Source organism: Tyto alba, unplaced genomic scaffold (genome assembly GCF_018691265.1).
Source record: "Tyto alba isolate M040663 unplaced genomic scaffold, T.alba_DEE_v4.0 Super-Scaffold_21, whole genome shotgun sequence".
Lineage (NCBI taxonomy): Eukaryota > Metazoa > Chordata > Aves > Strigiformes > Tytonidae > Tyto > Tyto alba.
In genome coordinates this window covers 15,982,829-16,006,367 of record NW_024881295.1, presented here as the reverse complement: position 1 = coordinate 16,006,367, position 23,539 = coordinate 15,982,829, and the positions used below count along the sequence as shown (strand labels likewise).

Here is a 23,539-nt window from a genome sequence, read left to right as displayed (position 1 = left end):
TCTGTGGAGGACTTGTCTGTACATTTGTCTGCAATAATTAGCTGCAATGTAATTGTGAAAGTACAGTTCAGACTAAATTGGTATTTGTATGCAAATTCATCAGGCTGATTCCCCTAGTTGTGGCAGGCTTGACCTTTTGAGCACAACAAAAATAGTGAAAAGTACCTCTTACATGTCCTTACATATTGACATTAAGTTTATAGATTTATTTTGCTTTGGGTTATGTTAGAGCTTTTCTGCCCCATGCAAGGCACTGCTACACAGCTTTTGGGACTGCTTTTATCTCAAGACTCCCATCTAGCAAGACCCTGTTTGGGTGTTTCCAGAGTTGTTAGGGCCACAACCTAGCAGGGAGGCTGGGGATCCAACAGTGAGTTGAGAACTTCAAGAAGATCCAGAGCAAAGATTAAGGAGGAGGGTGGGTTGTTTCTGCAGGTGAGCTGCTAACACCTGGTGGTCAGGGAGAGAAAAAGGAAGAGAACAGGGTGGGAGAATGGCAAGGAAAGGTTAAGTGTGTCACTGTTTATCGCCCTTCCCTCCTCCTTTATAAAAGAAACTTTTATTAGTAGTGAAAAGTAATCAGAATATTTGTTCTGACTGTGGGATGTTGCCTTAGTCCTAACTTAGTGCACCAAGGATGATTTCATTTTGAAAAATACAACGTTGCTAGCTGGCTGGTAGGAAAAGTTCTGTTCTCAAAGTGTTACATAGATTTGTGTATATTTAGAAGTTCAAGGTGGCCAATAAGGCAGATTCCTTCCTTTGAACTGATTGAAATGTTTCCTAAACAATAATAAAGTTGGTCAGAATTACACAACTTGAATATCGCATTGAATCTTTTTCAATATACCTATATCTTGAGTACATTTGTAACATGACTGATTGGAGTGTAGATGTATTTCTTGTGAAGGGTGCCTGAAGACTGAATTTATACCTGTGTATTGTTTTGACTTGTGTAACAAAAAACTGGAAGAGATTTTCAGGTTTTATTTTTTATATAAGCATGAGGAGCTTAATGCCAAATCTGCCTGCTTTCACTCAAGGTTTGTAGGAATACAGATGCATTAGCTGAAATGTGAGCATTAATGTCTGAAGTATTTTTTTTCATAGTCAGTAGAACTCCGTTCACGTTTGAAATTGGTTTCTTGGCACAGCTTGTATGATATCTTATTTCATCAATTGCTTAAACTTGGTATTTCCTTCAAACAATAGGAAGCTGATTAATGTGATGTTTTGCCTTCACTAAGATTTCTTTAAAGGCAGCAGCATGTAATTCTGTCCTGTTATAAGCAGACAAAAGCTAGCACAGCTGTGAAAGAGCAGTGCCCACCTTGCTCCTCAGGCCTGGTGGTTTGTTCCCAGCTTCTCCCCTGGAAGCAGGAGCAGAGATGCAGCAGGGCAGAAGATGTGGTTCACAGCTGACCTCCCTCCCTGCCCTTGAGTGGGGTTCAGGCCGTAGCCAGGTGCCAGCGCAGGGCAGGCTGCAGTGCTGGCGTGTCTGGGGCTGCGCCTCTGGCAGCGGTGCTAATGCCAACTCCATGTCTGTGAAACTTCAAGCTTTCCATGCCACACTGGAGGGCGTGTTCACTACCGAAAGGGCACGGTTGCCTTTTTCAAGCACCCATCCCTGAAAATGTAAATATAACCCTGGATAGCCATGGCTACACAGCATTAATAAGCTAAGCCTCAAATACACGTGGAGTTGACCGTAACAAGTTGCAGAGAGGTTAAAAACCCTGCTGCCTTGCCTCCTCCACTGGAATGAATTATATTGTGTCAACAGTGTGACAGAAATATTCACCTTTGTATGTCAAGGCATAGAAAATGAGTGGGAGGAAACCTAACCCTCATCTTGATTTACAAAGTCAGTGAAAACTTAAAACATCCTTATCGCTAGGATTTTGTGTCACGTTAACCAAGCAAGGTTACATGCTTTTTCTGGGTGACCATGGGGTCTTCCAGTATAAACAAAACATACCTGGCAGAAGCCAGGCAGAGCCCACATAACTTCCAGTTGCTTCTTTATGTTCAGGACATCTTTATCATTAATATGAAAGAGTCTAATTCTGATTATTTTTTTTTTTCCTTCATGTGTTGCCTCTCAAATATATGTCTAGCAAATGAACTCATCCTATGCCACTTGAAAGCCCAGCACTTACTGAATGTTGTCTTTTCCCTTCCCTGCTTCTTAGGTGGCATCAGAAAAAACACCAGCCATGACTGACGTAGGCTTTCTGTTTGGGGATGCCCTGCAGTAGGCAGTACGTGCTCCAGCAGCGAGCCCAGCTGCAGAGGGCTCATGCTTCCAGTCACCTTGCAAGTGTTACCAGTGGTGTTTAAAAAAACATACCCATCTACTTCAAGCGGTCTTTCATGTCACACTGTTTTCTATTTTCGCAGTCCTGGATTTTGGAAGGTTTTTAATATCGTGTTGCATCGTGTTGCGTTTTTGCCTCTCTTCAATTTAATTCCATTATTGCAACTACTGTTGTTACATACACAGTTCAGGTGTGCATAGGTTTCATGCCCTGTGTCCTTCCTTTATTTTTTTTTGATTAACAACTTTGTGCAATGTTTCCTGATGGTTAATTCTTCCAGTTTGTATGCGTCACGATGCACTTACTTGTTTTCTTCCTTCCACCAAGCAGAAGTAGATTACTGTCAATCCAGTTTCTATTCTGAAAGTAATATTCTTGTTCTTTTCTCCCCATAGGATTTAAACTGCCTTGTAAGAAACAGTAAGTATTTTTTTTTCTTTGTGATTTTCTCATCAGATCGTGCATTTTTCTTTTTAAACTAAGTTCATACAGCAAGTTCGTCATGCTAGAATCAGAGAGGTGTGAAGCACTGCTATCATGCTTTGCTTTGGGAGTTTTGGTTTGATCCATAATCAGCTCCAGCTAAAAGAGGAATGGGAAATTCAGTCTTTTTCAGGATAGAGTTTGAGGGTGGGTTGGGTGGAACACAACTCAACTTGTTTAGTGTCTATTTAAAGCTGGGATGGTCAATTTTTAAAGAAACAGGAATTTTATGACAAGGTTTTCAGTAAACATTCATTACAAGCTATTGTATCTATGATAGCACTTGATGAAAAATTATTGTATGCACTAGAATTTAAAAAGGGGCATAAAGGGGTGCAGCTGAGAGAAAGTAATGTAAATTATCGGGCATAAAGTCCAGTGAATTAACTTAATCTTAAAGGTCTTTTCTAACCTAAATGATTCTATGATTTGGAAAAGAAAACTAGAGTTACTGTAAGTCCCACTGAACAAATATATCGGACATATGACATGTAAGGGGTCAAGTCCTAGCAATGATACACATCTGAATCACTTTAGAATAATTATGGGTACTGTCCTTAAAAAGAAAAAAGGAGAATGTTTTGCATCTGTCTGTCTGGTACACGGAGGTGTCTGGATAGTGCTGCAGAACTCCTTGGCCTTTCTTTGCAGTTGCTGTTCTGAGCAGGCTCCTTTCTGCCTCAGTGCCCAACCCTGTATCATACTGGCACAAGTATTTTTGTAGCCATGCTTGGCATGCCAGATCAGGGAGATTACTATGATGAAAATAATCAGATTTTAAACTTTTTTGGCAGGAGAGGGATTGGGTGGGATCGGATTGGATCATATTTCCCACTGGCAGATGGCCATTGGAATACAGCTTGACAACATGGCTAAGACAAACTGCAGCTCCACCACTGAAATGCTGCCTTATTTGAATATTTGTTTTAAATTCTGCCTTATGGTTCTTGTTATGTTTTTGTGCTCTAGGGAAGAGATTTATTAAATTTTTTTAGTGCTTAGTACACTTTTCTGAAAGGTACTTTAATCTTACCAGGTTTTCTATATATATATTATTTTGGTAGAATGATTGTCTAATTACTTCCTACGCCTAAAACAATGCTGTCACAAGAAGGATAGTGCCCATTTTCCACTGCTCCCACCACTGAAAGTGGACTTGGAGAGGAGGGGCACAGGGGGTGGAGTGCAGTGGAAAACTGCTGGGGGGGAAAGTGCTGCTCCTACCTGTGTCCTGCCTGCATCAGGCTGCACGCTCCCACCGCTTCCCCCGTGACAGTGCCAACGGCCGTGGGGCTGCAGGCTGAGCTGCTGCCTCGAGCTCTGCCTGATGGAGTAGCCCACCAAGGAAATGGGGAAATACCTATTTGGTGGGTCATTTTTATGAACCAAATCATCACACAGCCCCGTGATTGTTTGAAATCGTGCAGGGGAATATGTGGAAAATGTAGCCAAGAGAGCAACCTTTCATTAGCAACATGGATTTCTATCAGCTGAAACTGGTAGCAAAACATGTTCTGCTTTTGAGGAGTTCAACCTACAGATTTATTCTCTTGCTCTTCATTGTTCTCTTTTCAGTATTACAGTGGTTTATTGTGGATGCAACAAGTAGCTAAATAATATCATACTGATCTCTCCAAAGCCTGTATAATCATTTTACCTCTTATTTTCTTCCTTCTTTTTAAACATATTCAGTGATCACACTAGCCTATTCATATGATTCACAGATTGTATGACACAGCTCATGTTCATTAGTTTTTCTGCTAGTTTTTCAGCAGTACTGTTACAAATACTATTATAAGTTCTTATTAGGTAAATATAGCCTACACTACATGTGCTTAGATGTATCTTACAGTGTGTTAAGAAGTATTTTGTCTGAATGGGTCCAGTATACAAAGTGACACAGATTTGGGTTTGTTGGCAATTCTGCCTTCCCTTCCCCTCAAGTCTGACAGTTATCATATGCTCTATCATCACATATTTTAGATTTACTTCTAGATTGATATTTTTTATAAAGATGCATAGCATTGGGCCTACGCTCACCCCCACAGAGCTATTTAAGACATTTAAACAGTAATGATTTCCCACTTACAACTCCTCCTTGATTTGTCAGCCTAGTTCTTCCTGTGTTTGTGCTTCACTGGTATTCGGCAAAGCTATTTTTAATATGCTCTGATAAATCAAATGTCTTACAGAAGTCAAAGTAGATCATGTCTGTCTAATGCATGTCATACCTGATTTCATTTTCTGATGAGATTACAGGAACAGTTTTCCCTAACACAGTATTGACTAGCATACATCATTTTTCTGTCCAGAGAGCTCATTAGCTTAGGAAAGGCATAACAAGCAGTTGTTGGAATCTAAATTCAGGTGTATATTCAAATTAGAAGTAGACACTTTCTAAACAGGAAGTAACTATTGGAACAATTTCCCTGGGTATCTGACGGAATTCTTATAATTGGAAGGCTGGAAATGAGTATTAGCCTTCTAGCATAGGTCTGTTTCAGCAGCAAGATACAGACTTGCTGCAGGAGATCTTGAGTAAACTCACTTGACCTGTTTAGCCTGACTACATTGATTGTGATAATTACTAATGGATTTTAAGGAAAAGAAGAAGTGTAAGTTACTAGAATGAGTGAGTTCAGAATATTACAGGCAATTTATAAAGTACTCACATGCTGAAAACTGCCCATCTGAACTGTGAAGCAGTCTGTCACCCAGTTTTGCCCTCTAGTTAACCTTGACCCAAAGGATAGACATCTCATAATTGCAATTTAGCAGAGCTTCATTGGCCCTACTCTAAATGGTGGCTTTCATTTGTTGGACAGGTACCTGCATGGAGGCGAGCTGGCTCCAGTCCAAGTGGACTCCTTCTGCTCCAAGCAGTCTTAATGTCTCTTCTGACGTTTTCCGTCAGATAGATGGAAAACTGCTCCCTGTGCTTCGAATAGAATGGAAAGTGGCCACTGATGGTAAGTGGTGGTTGGTTGGTTGTTCAATGTGAACATGTAGCAGAGGAATTAGGTATGCTCTAGTAAGGATATGGAGGAGAACTGTGACTTGAAGTCTTTCACAGATCTAGTCAGGAAAGCAGACATTTGAAATTTGGGGGTTTAGCTGCCTCATTTTGTTTGTTTTGGGGGATGTTTTTTGGTTTTCCTTGGTAACTGGATTGGGCCTTTGGGTGTGCTGGATATTCAAGGGTTTAAAATGTTTCCACTAGTATGGGATAATGGCATTTAAAATGGTAAAAGCAGACAAAAATGGAATCAAGAGTCCCGCACCTTTACCACTGTAATGAGGGGAGAAAGGAGGTTCACACTGCAAGCATTGCCTTTTCAGGTCATAGTAGTGACTGCTGCATCCTCGTGCAGAGAAATTATATCTACAAACTGAACAGATGAGAAGTAATTTGAGAGAGCACAAATAAATTACGTGCTGTTAACCCAGTGCAAGTTCTTCCCATTTCAGGTAATCTAGTCCTTGTGACTTAGGTTTCCTGTATGCACACGTGTCTTGATAAAGGAATAATTGTCTCATTGCCGGAACCAAAATGAGTACCAGTAAGTCAAGTTTTCTCACACTTCAAATATCTTTGCCTGTGATGTTTGCCTTGCGTGCTCTTGTCCATGGTTTTGCACTGATTCAAGACAATTAAACACATTAATTTCTTCCTTCTGCAGGGCCTGTGTCTGAGGGCTGTACAGAGTTATTATCTCAGTATAGCTGTAGTAGTGTAGAAGCAGGTGTGACTCTGGTAACCCAGCCATTTAGCATACCTATGGTTATAAACTTTCTCATTGGGATTGTCTGTACCAAAATAAAAGCATTTTTGCTGTAGTGCCCAAACTACCTGAAGCAGCCTTGAGAGGCAGAGATAAACACAACACCAAACCTGTGGAACTGCCAGGGTGTCTGGAAGAGTGAAGTTGCCTTCTACTCTGCCTCTTCATTTGCACAGATGAGCTCTTGCCATGCAGGACAATCTTTAAGCTGAAAGCCGTGTTAGTCAACCCTGCACACTCACTTTTTCATGTCCAGTTATTTTTGTGTTGGGATCCTCAGCGCTTCAGAGGAGTAAGGCTGACAAGACCAGGCACAGTGTAATCTCTGTGGGGGTTGCAACCTCTACATGTGCAGATGACAGGAAAAGACAGGCATGTCTCTGTCCCTGTGCCTGCAGCTAGCATCCGGTATCTGCGAGGGGCAGAGCTGGCGGTGATGCAAGTGAACAGCAATCAACAGATCTGCGCCCGGTTTGACTTTCAGAACAACTTGACACTTCAGGTCCGTCCGGATGGAGGCCGGGTGAGTGCAAAGGGCTGTAAACTACTTTTTCTTGTCCGTGAGTTTGTTTCTGCCTTCGCTATCATACAGCAAGGTTATTGATTAAAAAGTACAGACTGCTTAGGAGAGTTGATGAAAACAATCAAGATACTGGTCTTTAGACCTGCTGTTGTTTCCAGTTTGTTTTACACTTGTGTGTAACCATGTGCAAGCTGATTACTTATCTTGGCTTCTCTTTCAGTCTTCCCATCCTTTAGGTTTCAAGAATTGCTGCTTTCCATGCCTAGCACATGTCGTCCTTCTGGATGTTGCTTAAAGCAAATAATTGTAGGGGGTTTTGCATTCTGCTTAACAGCAGTGGCATAGCCTTTTTAACTCAACCGTTCCTTTTACTTCCACTTCTTTCTTGTACACTTGCTGTGGAGGAAAGCACCAACCTTGGTAGCTTACACTCAGTCTAGGAAACTCATCAGAAAAACGCTGAGCATCCACAGCTCCCTTTATGAACAAGAGGAATCCAGAATTCATTGCTTACCATGCAGAATTTGGCCATAGTTAGCTTACCATCTGGGGCCAGTGCCTCTCTAAGAATTTGCACAGCATTGCTGATGTGGAAAACGGTATAGATTTAAGTAGATATGTATGGAATGGCAGAACTATATAAGTGCAATTCTAAATGCTTCGCACTTGCACAGTACTGCAAGTTTCATACTAGACTCAAAACTGCATATTTTAGCCTAATCTCCTTTCAGTTCAGAATGTAATTTAGTGGAAACTGCACAGTTGTTTGGCATAAGATTGTTGTATCAGCTCAAAGATCTCAAGGAATAACTGTACTTTTCTCATTCCAAACAGAAGAATTTAGGACAGACCAAGGGACTGTACATTTAATATGTTTCAGTTCCATTTTTTTTTTTTTTTTTGTAGATAAGCTTCAGAAAAAGGGTCATATGGGATGAGGGAACACAGTGGAACAGGGCCAAGTCAGCTGTTAATTTCAGTGCCTTTATAGAACAACATTCTTGTTTTAAGTCCTTATGAATGTGTTTTGTTTTCAGTGGAATTTCACTTTTGACCGTTTTGAAGTGGAACCTGGCCAGACTTACCAAGTGACTGTCTACCACCTGCCTAAACTGGATGTAAATGGAGACTACAATTGCAAGTCCATGTCTCTCACAATGCCTGGTAAGAGGTGTTCTCGCTCACTTAGGCCTTGAGTTTAGGACTATGATGGTTTGTGGACCTGTGGGTTAGGTACAGACCAGATCTGTGAACTGTGAGCAAGTTTTGCAATAGGGGGCCAGTATTATAAAAACCTGTTGTCCTTCCTGAATATTACTGTTTAGAAAGTCCATGGTACTAGTCTTATCTACAATACCCTTATGGTATATATCCAAAATGCATATATCATTTGTGCTACAAGTTACCATCCTTGTTCTTGGATCCTGTGTCCAAGATTTTGTTAAATCTCTGCTTGAAATAAGGTGCATGTGGAGGGACTACTCTGTGAAGGACAGACCCTTTGATTCTGGTTGACTAGTTCCTGCATGGAAGATATTGCTACAAAATTTTTATATCCTCTCTGGAAAGCTGGACAAAGTCTTGGACTTGAACCTCTGATTTCTGAGAAATTGCATTTGTAGCTTGTCAAGAATTCTGCTACAGCTGTGGCTAAAGAGAAATTCATAGTTAAACCTGAAAACTAATGTAGGTGCCTCTCTGAGGGGCTGTTTGAAGGTAAGTTACATCTCCTGTGTTTTGTTGCTGAAATGTCATCAGTGGAGCAGGCACAAAGATCTTTCATCTACATGAACGGGTCTGTAATCTTTCATGCTCTCTGATGACTATTATGGCTGCTTTTACTTAATTTGGAATCTTTTGAAGTTGCCCCTCTGCTTGGGAAAGCTGGAAGTACAGGCCAGAATTTCCAAATCGGAAGGAGTAAAGTTTGACTTCTAGTATTAAATCTTAGACATGTAAAGTTTGATTTTAAAGGCACGGTTAGGCATAAGTTACAAAGAAACTTGATAGAGCTGAGTGCCTGACACTTTCTTGTGTATGTGAAAATTTTCCTATAACTAAAAAGAGTTTTTGTGGTTTTCCCCAAAGATGCTGAGCATCTGTAGTGCCCTCTGGCTGCACTGACTAGTTTATAAATATTTGGCAGTCAATACAGAGCTTGAAAACTGGTTCATAATTTTCTTTTTAACTTGCTTATAGTTGTCAACGTGACTTTGTAATTATAAAATGGCAAAGCATGTGGTGTGTCAGTCAATGTGAGCTGGAAAGGGAGAGGAGGGGGCACTTGGTTTTCAGCCCTGTTTTTCTTCTTTATACCTGGTCACTCTAAGAACTGCCTGGGTTTTATCCTCCACTGTTCTTCAGAAACCTAATGCATTGTCTCAAGCTCAGCAGTTGCAGGCAACTTTGTTGATTAGAGCTTACATGTGAATTACAGGGGCACTGCAAATTTTCCAACTTTGAAAGTTGGAAGTTTAACATCTGCAGTGTTTTATTTCAGCTATTTAAGAAGAGAGTTGTTCCTTTTCCTTTGTCCAAACCCTAGAGGAGAGACATAGTTTAGGCTGAGTCTTGTAAATCCCGCTTTGCTAAATGTTGAAGATGTAACTCTGGATTTGACTCTTAAAAAACTCCCAAAGAGCAGGGTCAGTCTGTTAAATGAAACGAAGAGCGTTATAAATGTGGAAGAGTGTTTTGGGATCAAGAAAGATTCCAGTGTCCTAGTTTTCCTGGGGTAGACTGCTTTGGGAAGAATCTATCCCTGTGGCACTCTCAAGGTCCAGAGATCAATACAAAGTTTTAATTCCACTGTGAGCCTCTTACACAAGTCTTACATTAGCAAGGGCTGTCAAATATTACTTATTATAATAAGTATTGTATGTTTCTAGTCTTTTCTTATTATCTTTGGGGGAAAAACAAAAACAAACAAACAAAAAAAACAGCACACAAACAAACCAAAAAACCCACAAACAACCCTGCAAATATAACATCAGTGGTAACATCAGTGGATGGGTTAGTTTATACACTGGAAACCAGTACTATTCTGCTGCAGAATTTTGCTACTGCTTTGGAACAAAGGAACTGGTCAAGAAGGTCTTGATTAGGTGTCTGGATTCTGATAAGAAAATGGGTATTTTTTTCTAACTGGAAGTACAGTGTTTCTGACTAGTCACTGATGATCTTTCTTGCAGACTGCAAGGACTCTCTGATGAAAAGAACCGTCCCATGTATAAAGACAGGTAAAAAATAGTCATGTAGACATGGATGCTCTGTTGAAATATTTCTGACAGTTGAGAAACTTGGGAATATCTGCACTACTTCTAGGCAGTTTGTGGGAGCCCAGGATCCAAGGTAAAATTCTAGATGATACAACTCTACTTGTGAGCTTTAATCCATGGATGGAGTCAGCCCGATACCAAATTCATGTGACCAGTTTCCTGAATGAAAAGAAGTGTAAAATGATCACACGTGATTTCACTGAGGTAACTACCTTCCTAAATTATATCCATTTAAATGGTTGCTAAACAAGAACTTGGAGACATGATCAAGGAGATGTAACAAATGCACCTGAACAGCAATTTTCAAGGAATTATTTTCACAGATTTTTAATTGCCTTTGGAAAGAGGAACTTTATTTCAGGAATTTGTTGGATAAAAGATCAAAAAGAGGTTTTATAATGCATGGAGCAGTCTGTAAACATCTGCAAAGAAAAACAAAATTTGATATCTGACTATCTGGGCTTTTATTACATTTGCCAAGCCAATGCGTGAGGGATAAGACTAAATAAAATGACCAAAATTGATGTGGAAAGTTTCAATAAATCGTTGAAGTAGTTTATCAAATGTGATGGCGGGAGGGAGGGGAGGTGTTGATTAATTTTTTTTAGATCAAGAGAATGAGTGGTTTTTTAACAGATGTTTCCATCAAACTGAGAATCAATTCCTGTAGGTCTTACAGTCTGTGTTGTTGAGAAGCTTAAAGTAGATCCAGAGTGTCTTCTGACATAAGAAATGTTCCCCTTTGGGCATCTGAGGGAGGAGAAATGCTGAATATTTGATACTGGTCCCCGCCCTTCCTTGGGGGGAGGGCAGGTATATTAGCATTTAGTTTGTTTAATCTTTCCATTCCATCCACACTTAAACCCCTTTGTACTGCATGCACTGATATGTGTTATTACTGATGCAGCTGGTACAGCTGTGTGCATATTTCCCTGATAGAGAGGAATATACCTCATCTTGGAGTATGTATTTGCTAACCTCATTGTAAAGAATATATTTAGATTATCATGATACTGATTGTATATAGCAGGTAACAAGGGCAACTTATTTGTCTTGCTCTAGTGTCAGAAGCAGCAATGTTGATAGCTGGTTTTAATTAAACAAGGAAGCTTGTTAATGTTTACACATTAAATAACTGAAGACATTTACATTGTTAAGAAACTGTAAGTTTAAGTTAACACTTTTGAAGTTATACAGTGTACATCCTTAATTGTTTCCTGTTGCCCGTGCAACCTTAGCCTGCTGTCTTAATTGTATTACCGTGTCTGTCACACAGGACACCTGCAGTGATGGTGGCCAGGCCATTTATCCATTTTGTTCTCTGTGGGGTGCTTGTTAAAAAAAAAAAAAAAAAAATTCCGCTTCTTTGGACCACTCCAAATTCTCAAGTCAACTCCTTTTCTTTGTGCTTTCATTCCATTTTCTTCCTTCCCTTACAACTTGCAACTGATTTCTGCAGGGTGGACTGCAACAGCCAGTGAATGTCACAGTCAAAATAGAGAAGAACATAAGAGCTTGCTGCAATTACGAAATACAGGTAAAATCTCACTGTTGTCCCTGTGTCCTTCCTTCACCAACAAGGCAATGAGCATCTTAAGAACATTATGGTTTTTTGCACAGCTTTTTGTTCTGAGGTTGGCTAATGCCTAATTACCTGTGTCAGGGAAATAATGATTATGGCTGAAAGAGCAGTTTTTTTACATAGGTATTCTCTGTAGACAGTGGCTTTTCCTTAGTGTAGGGTTGCTAAGTCAGAGAATAGGGAGTGGGAGTGGCAAGTGTGCAACCTTGGGAGCTCACTGTCTTCTTAATGTATAGTGTAAGAATTTTTGATTAATCTTGTTTTCTGAAGGGAAATGGGAATTCTGCGTCCTTGTACTAAAATACAGGAAATATTGAGACAAGGGGGGAAAGTAAAGTGGGGAATAAACTTGCTTTTAAGAATAGCTTCTGTTTTCTGAATTTATTTCAACTGCAGATTCAGCCGTTCTTTGTGAACTGTGGCACAGACTGTCTGAGACATTCTGCTTTCATCCCATGTTCGACAGCTCCAAGTGAGAACTGCTTTTCTGTAAATTTGATTCCCATTGTCTTACGGGTGAGAGCTGAATTTGTAATGTAACTCTTGTCTTTTGCAGGTACAGATCCATCAGGTAAGAAGTTCTTCCAATACCCTAAAATTTTTTGGGCCGCTCTTTTCATGTCATATAGAATAACAAATGATCCTCTCTGGGAATGACTTGATGGGCAGGAAATGTCCCCTTGTAACACTGAGTTCAGAATGAATTGTGTTAAGAGTTACTTCACCATGATTTAATGAGGCAAGTATTTGTATGCAGTGTGAACCTTAAAGAGCACTTTTTTTAGAGTTACTTCACTTGCATAAAATTCTTTGAGAAACAGTTTTGACAAGAAAAGTCTTAATATAAAATACTTTCTGTCACTTTTCTCAGTGTTAAAAAATTTGCATAATATAAAGCAGCTTTTGGAGATAATAGCTTGCATATATTCATTTTTATGAATGTCAAGATAAATCATGTGCATAATGATTTGACATCTTTTTTTGGCTGCAGCAACACCTGTAAGGAGCTAGTTTGCCCAAGATTTAAAAAGAAAAAAACACCTGTAGATTGAAAAAAAACTACATTACTCAAAATGGTGGTTTGTTTTTTTTTTTTGACAGATTACATGAACAGGCAGGTCACAGGCAACATGCCTGTCAAAGCTGAATAAACGTTGCTATTTATAGGAAGGTTATTGATCTGTGTTTTCAGTGTGCTGCACATATGGTACTTTGGAGCAAGTTTATGGTGTAGAGAATCATCATCAACACAGGAATTTGTTTTAAGAAGGGACTGTCATGTGTTGTAAGGGGGAAGTGCTGGACCACCCATGGTTTTGGGCACATCCAGGGTCCTTCTCCCTTGACCCCTGCTGCTCAAGAAACTTCTGTTCTTTGGTGAATCTCTGTGTAAAGCAATGTCTGAGCACTATTTTTGTACTGCAGGTGATATGATTATATGGCTCTACTGGTGTATCACTGGGGTCTGTGTATTACTGGTGGGATCAGTCATAGCAGGTGTGATTTGTATGACCAAAAAACGAGCAGGTAAGACTCATACCAGCTAGGAAGAAAACATTCAATGCTAAAACTAATATTTTTCCTACTTCTATACCTATTCTTATTGCTATTTTCTTCCTTGCTGTTCTCATGTCTTGCCACTGAGATAATGCCTATGTAAACACCTTCTGTTTTACATCGTAGGACTTCTAACGTCCTAATACCATCCACCTAGTTAAGTAAAGCCTTCCACTGATTATGCTGACTGATACTCCATTTTCATAGCACTTCGGAGCTTGTGAAGAAGGAACTTCATAGTTCAGCCCTTTGTTTTCTGCAGATTGCTACAGATACCTTTTCCATTTATTTTGATCCTGCATTGCATAAGAGTTTTGCAGGACAGAATCTTCGGGTTTGTCCAGACTGTAGTCTTCTTTCCCCTGTCCCCCAAAGGCTCTACAAAAATTCATTTTTATACTATTTTGAGCTTAAATAATGTTTTTCAATTAAGAAGGAAGAAGAAAAACAGGACACAGAGGATGATATTGAGCAGGTTGGAAAATTGGGTACTTAAGGACTAATTCCTAGTCTTTTGTGCTTCAACCCTGAGACAGTTATCAAAGGGAAACTGTGCAACTCACTGGATTTTTTTTTTTTTTTTTCCTGAGAGGAGTAATTGGAAATCTTTTGGAAAATTTCTTAACATCGGACCTATCTATAAGATGTAGCTAGGGACATTTCAGTCACATCTTCAGAAAAGCCTCTTAAGAAAAAAATACATTTAATGAAGCCTCTTTTCCTTAAGGAGGAGGTAGCAGAACAATTGGGGGTTCTGTACTTCTTGAGGCTGGCCAGATCTGGGGAAGATGGAGAAAATTGGTTTTGAGTGCATTCCTCCTCCTCTCCTAGGAAAAAAGTATCAAAGTACATAACAAAAGTAGCTACAGAAGAGTCTTTAACTTAGTATTTTTCTTATTAGACTTCTTCCCCCCATGGTTTTATCCCTGCGCAATTACAGTTCATTTTTTTTTTTTTTTAACCCAAGGTGTTGTCGTTTTAAAGGTTTAATCTTACTTCATGTTTTCAGAATTGACAGTGACTTTCTCTCTCTTCCAGGACACCGGCGAGGGAAATGCAACCACAGTGATTTGCAAACTGGTAAGATGTCCTGCCTGTGTTTTACCAAGCACATGTAATGCATTCTGGAAGTCTCACACAATTGTCCAGAAGGGGCTCTCATAGGCTCTACTACTTTATAGGTGCTTCTCAAAACCAAAAGGTAGCCTTAGGATCTTCCAGTTTAGCTAAAAGAAACTTTGTATATGGAATTTGGAATGCCATATTTGCCAGGTGGGAGACAATTGCTTTTTCAAGTGGTGAGGCTTTTAACCTAGCTGAGGCTGTACTGGCAAAGGAACTTTTGCTAATCATCTAAGCCATAGCAATAGGAGATTGTTTTCAGGTGGGTGCACTCTGCTCTCCAGCAGAGAATATAGCTACTTTTGCAAGCCTTTTGAAGCTGGTATATTACTTGTGTAATGAAATTCCATGAGCTATCCAGGCATTATTATAAATCACAGCCCCACTGTATTCCGTATTAAATTTCTACAAGGAGATGTCTGCTTATGTTGCCAAAATAGCTTCAAAACTGATAGTTGCTAGAACCTTTTGTTAATACTCTCCTATGTTGATTGCACTGGCTTGCACCATTACAATTTTGGGAATGTGGCTGGGACGAATACTTTTCTGTTTTTCAGCAGCACCATATACCGACCTTCCTCTGCCACCCTTGAAGCCCCGAAAGGTTTGGATTGTGTACTCTGCCGATCACCTGCTGTACGTGGATGTGGTGCTGAAGTTTGCTGAGTTTCTGATGACGGTCTGTGGCACTGCTGTAGCCTTAGATCTGCTAGAAGATCATCAGATCTCAGAGCTAGGGCCGTTACCCTGGCTTACTCGACAGAAGAAGGAAATGGAAGACTTGTCTTCAAAGATCATCATCTTATGTTCACGGGGCACCCAGGCCAAATGGCAGGCCATGCTTGGGAGTGAGCCTGTGTGTCTCAAGCAAGATCAACAAAAGCCAATGGGAGACCTGTTCACCCCAGCCTTGAATTTGATCCTGCCAGATTTCAAGAAGCCGGCCTGTTTTGGAATGTATATCGTCTGCTATTTTGAGGGGATAAGCAGTGAGAAAGATATACCTGATCTGTTCAATGTCACATCCAGGTACCAGCTGATGGACAAGTTTGAGGATATTTATTTTCGGATTCAGGACCTGGAGAAGTTTGAACCTGGGCGCATCCATCGAATCCGGGAAATCACAGCTGAAAATTACATCGATACCCCTAGTGGGAGAAAGTTGAAAGAGGCAGTACAAAAGTTCAAAAACTGGCAGACAGAACACCCAGACTGGTTTGAGAGTGAAACCATCTGCTTGGATAATGATGAAGAGCTGCAGTCTCTGAACAGAGAGAGCCAGGTAGATTCATTGCTAAGTGAACCAGGTGGAATTGTGAAACACCAGCTGCACCTACGGGAGCCTGACCCTAACTGCTGTTATGTCATCAACCTCCACATGCATGAAGGTGAAAATAGAGGCTGTAAACTGCAACCTCAACTTAATCCATGCAGGGATCCAACTTCTCAGACTATGGTCCTTCCTATGGATGAGGCTCCTCTAATTCAGGTAGTGGAACCAGTTTCTTCCATAGAAACTGGAAATATACTTGGTCACCATGTGCTGAGTAACGAGGACTGTATGGAAGGAGTTCCTCTTCTGGAGACAAGCTTTCCAATGAGGAATAACATCATCCTCCACAATGACCCTGAAATTTCAGCAACTGATGACCAGAGTTCTGCAAACCTCTCAGGTGAACTGAGACACCATCTGAATGGACTCATGTACTCTCTTTATCAGCAGAGTGTCATTCCTTCAGAGCCACCTCTCTGCCAAGAGGAGGCTGACAAGCAACACCAGTTGGTTTTTGATGACCAATGCAAAGACCAAAGACAGTCAGTGCAGTCAGACCAGGGCTACATCTCTAGATGTTCTCCTCTGCCTCCTGAGGACCTTGTGGAGGAGGAGGAGGAGGAAGATGAGGAGGAAGAGGATCAGGAAAAACAGGTGGTCTTCCATGAACTCTCTCCAGAGGTCTTGAACAGTTTAAAAAGCCTCCAGCAGCAGCTGTTTTTCCAGGACATTCAACGGAGCTCTGACTGGGGGTATCCAGCTGAGGTGATGGACATTGGCCAAGCTTTGGAGGACTGTTAGGCTCTATGTGGGACCTGCTCCGTTTGAAATACAGGGATGGAAGGTGGTTCCATGCACAGTGCTGAAACTGCATCTCCAACACCATCCTTGTATTATAAATGACTTACCAGTGGGACCTTTGTGTCTGCTGCTTGGAGGCAGGATTGCCCAGTCAGACTGGTAACGTTGCTTTGAATCTCTGTGGAGAGAAGCAATGAATATTGGGCACCCCTGTGAAAGAACAGGCAGTAGTTCTGTTCCTTGGGAAAATGTGTTACATTGAGTCCTCACTGACAGATGGCAGAAAAATTATTGTGGCTCACCCACTTGTGCCTTCAAAATGCCCTCCAGCTGTACTGTTTCTATTGCACTGGATAGAAGTCATGGCCAGGGTTTGGAAAATGGGTTTAGATAACATAGCAAAACTTGCATTGCCATTTTAATACACAGTTCAACTATTTTGCTGTAAATACCGTGTTAATGATATGTGCCTTAAACTTCAGCTAGGATAGGGCTGTCCCTACCTGTTTGATACATGTATCTGAAGATTTTTTTTTTCTTTTGCCACTCATTCTTTTATTTGCAACTGCATTTTCATGGCCATTCAGAAATCAAGTAGAGTAACTGAGTAGTAAGTAGAATAAGCTTTTAAATTCAGAGCCTCTGTAACTGTCCCTAGTGGGAGGTATGTGCTTGAAAATGAGCAACAGGAGGAAGGGGGAAAAGGGGACAATGGACCCAAAAAATGGTATTCAGACTTGCTATGCAAATTATAAGAAGGATCTGGGGCTGAATATAGAGTTACTGAATCAGGAGAATCTGGTATATTCTATAACGCACTGCTGCAGCACTGTTTGCTTTTGGACATCTTGGCTCCAGGAAGACTTGAAGATGTAGATAGTGACATGCAATTAAGGAAATTAAAGGCTATTTTTGAGGAGAAAAAAGTGTAGCTTCAGCAGATGCAGTTTTAGAGTGGAGATTATAACTGAGTTAGGGGAGGCTGAACTAAAATGATTTGTAAGATGTATTTATGTGGGTATAAAGTCAAGCACAGGTAGTTAAGGTTAACCACTGTGAAATACTTAATAGACTAAGGAATTCATCTTCCAGGAGCAGTGATGCTAACTGTATCAATTTCAGTGTTTTTTAAAAATTGGGCTTGATGCACTAGAAAAATTTGTTTCCTGTGAGTGATTGCATGTTGGCCCTGGTAGCACTGACTGGATAGCAGACTAGTTGATGCTGGCATTTACCCTACCTGTCATCTCGATTTCTGCAATCCAGCCCACTGGATAACAGCCTGTGAGGTGTAAATGCATCCAGGCCTTTCTCTTTTGTGTTCAGACAAGCCTGTCCTCTTCACGTCCTTCTAAGTTTGCTTGTCAAAAAATATTAAGATAACTTTATTTCAGCTTTTTAAAAATTTGATCTCTCAGGAGATAATCTGTTCTTTTGACTTGCAACCACTATTGTATTATGTATATTTTATAATTTTATTTGTTTTATAACTTGTTTTGTTCCTTAAATTAAAAAGCAATAATACTTTTGGATATATTTATTTGAACACTTTTATGTCCTCGATCCTGTTGGTATTTCTTATAGAAATCTGAGGCAAAACCAAGAGCCAGATCTAAACTGGCTGACAAATGCCAGAACATTCCTGCAGAGTGTTGCAGCTGTCTCCAGCACAACTGAGCGCCCTCAAGTGCGGGAAGTGCGTTCTCCATCAAAATGGGTATTAAAGAAGGGAAGTGTTTGTAACTTCTGTGCAGGGCTGCTCAGTGAGGCAGCACTTAAGACAGCTTGCTTTCTCTGCCGCCAGATGCCTAGAAGGACTAACAAAGGGGCGGGCCCTGCACAGATCCAAACTTAAGACCGGGTGCCACCTTCGCTTCCCGCCTGTACAGAACCCAGCCCAGCAGGAGCTCGGCCAGAGGCAGCAGTGATCTCCATGCTTCTCCAGTGAGAGCCCCTTTCTCAGATTATGTGAATAACTGTCATCTTGATGATCCCACTTCTTAAAGTTTCTTTTATCTTACAGCAATTAACATGTAAATCTGTTTGGTTTTTTTTTCTTCCCCATGAGCCTTCTTCAAGTGCTATGAATTCCCATAAATCACTTAAATAGGAAGCTCAGAAGTGTCATCTGGATTTTCTTGCCTTAGTCATTCCCTTATCAAATAACTCCCTTGGTGTTACAGCTTTTAGAATTCACTTTCACTCACAAGAGGTTTGTTTGAGGGAAAAAATCCAGACGTTGTTTTAGCAATCCAACATGAGGAAATCAAGTAACTTTAACACATCTGTTGGTCCCTGAATGCAAATTTGAATAGCCCAGCAAGACTCAAAGGAGGGAAAAAAAGAGCAAAATAAGTCACAAGTTTCTAATTTTATTTTAACAATCTTGCTTTTTAAAAAATACAAGTTCTGATTAATGCCAGGGGGATGCCAAGTGTCCATTGGCCACAGGCCTCATCTCTCACTTCAGTTTCCCCTCCTGGGAGTAGTCATCTCTTTTGTCAGGATAGCAAACAGAGAGCAATAAAATGCTAAATAGCTGAGTTGTGTTACAAGGCTTGTAACAGAATCCCAAGGGACATATGTCTTAGTATGGCACAACTTTGTTTAGCAAAGTGTTATTGACCTGGACCAGTAATTTAATGCTGGCAGAATATACAGTAGGTGTGCAAGGTGCATAAGGTGAGGTATTGTTTGCACTTTAATGGTACCTCTAGCTCTCTCTGCAAATGGATCTATTATGCGGCAGAAGGGTTTAAATGGAAGTGAGAGCTCAATTACTGAAGAGAAAGGAATTCAAAAGGAGGAGCAGGCTTATAAACAAAACATTGAAGAGCTTTAAATGTTTCTCTGTTAAGAAGTAATCGAAGTGGCAGCCGAGCTGCCCTTTCAGTTGCAAGGGGGCTTCTGTGTACAGCCAACTACTACAAGAGCTTTACGCTCTCCAAACAGCACATTGACTAACAACCTAGAAACCATGGCACTACAAAGAACCACTTTTTCTACAAAGGAATTCTATGCAACAGAAGCATCATTTTTCAGGGTCATCAGTCCCAGGCAACCTTTGCATCCACGGACAAATTTGAATTGTGTTTTCACTGTCAAGGGTTTAAATATGCCATGGCTAGATAAATTTCAAATATGCCATTTTCTCAATAATGTCTTAAATGGGAAAAGGCACTGGCTGTTGAAACAGCAACTTTGTTACGTGCTTTAAAGGGGCACTGAAGTAAGACTTGTTAATAATTCTGTTGTGATTCTTCAAGTGTCTCAACTATGCTTATGCTTCGGTGTATTACGGACGTTCTTCTACGTGCTTTGGTGCTACTGTGAACTTGGCCGTAGGAGCAGCAAAACATAGTTGGGGGGTGAATAGCTTTTCCTTCACTTTGTTTCTTGGCAAATTTGCTTTGTTTTGTTTTTCTTTTTCCTTCAGCTGCTTGACTGAAGCATGGAATACTCCTGGGTACAGGTATCATCTCATTCTCTCTTGAATAAAACTGTAGTTCTTTCTGAGCTTTTACTATCTGTTTAATGCTGAAAAAGGAAGGTGCAAGGAAACAAATATCTGTACAAGCATAATATACCTGTGATTGCACCTCCTTTGGCCAGGAACTTAGCATCCCCTCAACACATCTCACATCACATAGGAAAAGTTCACAGTACCAAGTTTTACAATCACAGTCACTCACAGCACCAAGATTGTCCAGACGAAAAGAAGTTACTGAAGAGAAAGGCCACTGGCCAAAATTCACACAATTGCCCATGTAAGGGCTCAGGTTAAAAATAAAGCACTGGTGGGAAAGTTAAGCCTAGCCTTTGCCAGCTCTCCCTTTGGTGTGGGGAGAGCAGTGAGTCACCCATCCCAGCTGCAGCTCTGAATGGAACAGCACTATTGCCCCATCTTTTCCAGGGGCTCTTTTTAGCCCCTCGAAACTCATCAGCCACCCGAGAGCTGGGGGAGAAGAGCCCCATGGGAAGAACCCTCACTTCTGCCTGTGGGAGCTGGAAGTTGCCAGACTGTAAACATTTTGTTGTAGCAGTCCCCTGGAGCAGGCAGTTGATCCCACTCTGTAAAAAGGGAGGTGGGGCAGAGGCTGGGTCCCACTGAAGCCCGAGCCCTGAAGGGGAGGATGGGTATGTGTGCAGAAGTCTGGGCTGCACCTGCAGTCCTGCTGTTGGCTCTGGGTAGCAGCTGGTTGCGCTTCATTTCCCCTTCCCATCAGGACAGCTTGAAAAAAGGCTCGGGACAGGCAACTGGTGTTTTCCCAATGAAAGCAGCCTTGCCCGGATAACAAAATATAAACCTGGAAGGGGCAAAGTCCTTCCTCCGAACATGGCCTCTGTGCTCCTGCTTCCATTTGGCTGGTCTCAGGAGCAGCTGTAGCCAGGCAGAAGAGCAGGCCTTAACCCCCACCGAATACTCATGGAGCTTAAAACCAAAGATAACTGTGTTTCTATGAGAGCTTACTAACAATTAACTTTTTCCCCACCTACCCTTAACCACATGCACACGGAGGACAGGATGCTGGTCTGTGGGCTTTCAGCAAAGCTCGGGAGCCCCTCTGCCTCGACGGCCCCTGCAGCGCTTTGCTTTCTGCGCTGAAAAGGGAGGTTCACCGAGCGCAGGGCCCACCCCGAGCAGCGCTGACATCCTCTGCTCCGCTGTTTGAGAGGGGGCACGTTGGAGGCTTAGCCCCCGGCTCTGCGCTCTCAAACAGACATGGAAGGGGGCCAGAGGAAACCTTTCCAGCCTTCCCGGCCTATGTAAAGGGAGATCCTACGCTCTGCGTAAAAGAAAACCAACACTGATCCCATAAACATGCATATTCACAGAGAAATGAGAGCCCCCCGCACCTGGGTGCTGCCCTCTGAAGCAAGCAGTAGGCTGCTGTAAACCCTGTTCTCACCAGAAATAAATGTCTCGGTGGTGGTGAAATGGGGACTAAGCCCCTGGATTATGTCCATGCCGGATTCATGTGTTTCTTTAGCGCGTGAAGTCAACATAAGATGCAAAAGGTTGAAGCACAGAGGTAGACATTTTCGGCTTGGAGAAAGTGGCTCCTAGGCTTGAAACGGCCAGACGGCCGGCGTGCTCCCAGAGGTTCCCAGCTGCTACGCCAAGGCCCGCTGCAGCTCTGCTGCTGGGAAACAGAGGCGGCAGCTTTGCAAGACCTAACGAAACCAAAGTGTGCTTCCTTTTGTGCTGCCCGCACCCCGAAGGCACGCCTCTGCCAGTCAGGCCCCTCTCACATCTCGGCGTTGTGGTCAGCAGTTCTTAAAGGAGGGGACAAAATCCACTGGTCCCTGTCGTTTAGGAGGAAAAGGAAAAAAAAAAAAAAAAAAAAACAAAAAAAAAAAAAAAAAAAAACAAACCGAAACCTTTATGGTCACAAAGCAACATGATGTCCTGGCGGGGAGCGGGAGGGGAAGAGTGGGACCCTCCAGACAGCATGGAGAGGCAGAAGCACTAGAAGAAGACTTGTCGTGAAGGGCAGGCGTGTTCGCCGGGGACGAGCGTCAGCCGTAGGCTCCTGCAGGTAGTCGGGTTTGCGCTGAGCTTCCGCTGCTGGATCTGTCCGCGGGAAAGGGAGGAGGAGAGCGGGAGTCCGACGACGGGGCAGCCCGCGCCCCCTTCCCCTGCTCGGCCACGGCGGTGGGAACCTGAGCAGAAACGCAGAGAGACTCTGCCGGGAGCGGACCCGGAGGCGGGGGGAGCCCCTCCGGGGGCGGCGGCCGGGGCGGGAGGGGTGGGGGGGGCTCAGCCCTGGGCGGTGACCGCCAAGGCGTTCACGTACCCGTGGGGGCCCACGTCGGCGTCGGAGAGCCCGTGGGCCAGCGGGGCGGCGGCGGCGGGGGCGGCGGCGGCCGGGCCGTACTTGGTGGGCGGCGGGCCGGCGGCGGGGCGGAGGAGGCAGCAGGTCTCCAGCGCCTCCAGGCCGCGGCAGGCGAGGAAGAAGAGGTTCTTCAGCATGAAGAGGGAGAGCGGCTGCTGGTAGCGCAGGAGCAGGAGGCAGCGGAGCGCCAGGAGCGGGGCGTCCAGCAGCCCGGCGGGCAGCAGGAGGTGGAGGGCGAGGCGGGCGGCGCCGGGGGGGCGGGCGGCGCTGAGCTCGTACAGCCACAGCACCGGCGAGGCCAGGCAGAGGAAGTAGACGGCGATGAGGAGGTAGCGCAGCGGAGCGGGCAGCGGCGCCGGCCGCCCGGGCTGCAGCACCAGCTCCAGCAGCGAGAAGCTGTCGAGGAGGTCGAGGCAGGTGGCGAGGAAGGCGGCGGCGGCGCGGTGCTGCGGCGGCGGCTGCGGCGGCAGGAGCAGCTGCCCGGCGCCCTCGGTGCCGATGGCCCGCAGCAGGCAGTACAGCAGCGGGGCGGAGAGCGCCAGGGTGATGCGGAAGCCGGTGGTGCCCAGCGGCAGGCGCAGCTCGATCAGCTCCAGGATGGAGGTGCCCAGGATCAGCGCCGCCTTGGGCGTGAAGGCGATGGAGTAGATGAGCCAGGCGAGGTGCGCGTAGGCGAAGTCGCCGCCGCGGGGGAGGGCGCCGGCCCCGCGGCCCCCGGCCCCGCGGCCGCCGGGGGGGCCGTGCAGCAGCAGCGGGTGCGGCGGCGGCGGCCCGGGAGGCGGCGGCGGGGGCCGCTCCCGGCGGCGGGCCCGGCTGTTGCGGCAGAAGAAGATGCCCCAGCCGGCCGCCAGCACCAGGTCGGTGGCGATCCAGCTGCACCAGTACAGGTCGGTGACGGCGATCAGGTAGAGGTCCAGCAGCGCGCCCTGCCCCAGCAGCAGCACCAGGGACAGCGCCTGGAAGCCCCAGCGCCGCCCGCCCGC

The 23,539-nt window shown here is 43.5% G+C and overlaps 2 protein-coding genes across 7 annotated transcripts in view; one reads left to right on the top strand and one right to left on the bottom strand.

Moving 5' to 3' along the window:
* IL17RA (interleukin 17 receptor A) overlaps nt 1–20,235 on the top strand; it is a 27,782-nt gene extending 7,547 nt beyond the window's left edge. For 2 of the 6 annotated variants that reach the window (XM_032986299.2, XM_032986294.2), the window contains exons 2-13: nt 2,714–2,738; nt 5,627–5,770; nt 6,982–7,106; nt 8,144–8,270; nt 10,298–10,345; nt 10,431–10,588; nt 11,844–11,921; nt 12,363–12,438; nt 12,523–12,537; nt 13,392–13,493; nt 14,562–14,603; nt 15,203–20,235. In XM_032986299.2, coding sequence (XP_032842190.1) covers nt 5,635–5,770; nt 6,982–7,106; nt 8,144–8,270; nt 10,298–10,345; nt 10,431–10,588; nt 11,844–11,921; nt 12,363–12,438; nt 12,523–12,537; nt 13,392–13,493; nt 14,562–14,603; nt 15,203–16,719 — 2,424 coding nt within the window. In that variant the 5' untranslated portion in view covers nt 2,714–2,738; nt 5,627–5,634 and the 3' untranslated portion in view covers nt 16,720–20,235. The remainder of the gene's footprint in view (nt 1–2,713; nt 2,739–5,626; nt 5,771–6,981; nt 7,107–8,143; nt 8,271–10,297; nt 10,346–10,430; nt 10,589–11,843; nt 11,922–12,362; nt 12,439–12,522; nt 12,538–13,391; nt 13,494–14,561; nt 14,604–15,202) is intronic. The other 4 variants (XM_032986295.2, XM_032986296.2, XM_032986298.2 and 1 more) reach the window with 4 other exon arrangements.
* On the bottom strand, nt 19,072–23,539 carry TMEM121B (transmembrane protein 121B; the record flags this gene model as incomplete). Its single annotated transcript, XM_042795144.1, has 2 exons — nt 19,072–22,383; nt 22,518–23,539. Coding segments are annotated over 2 exons (1,296 nt in total), but the record flags the coding sequence as incomplete, so codon positions are not given.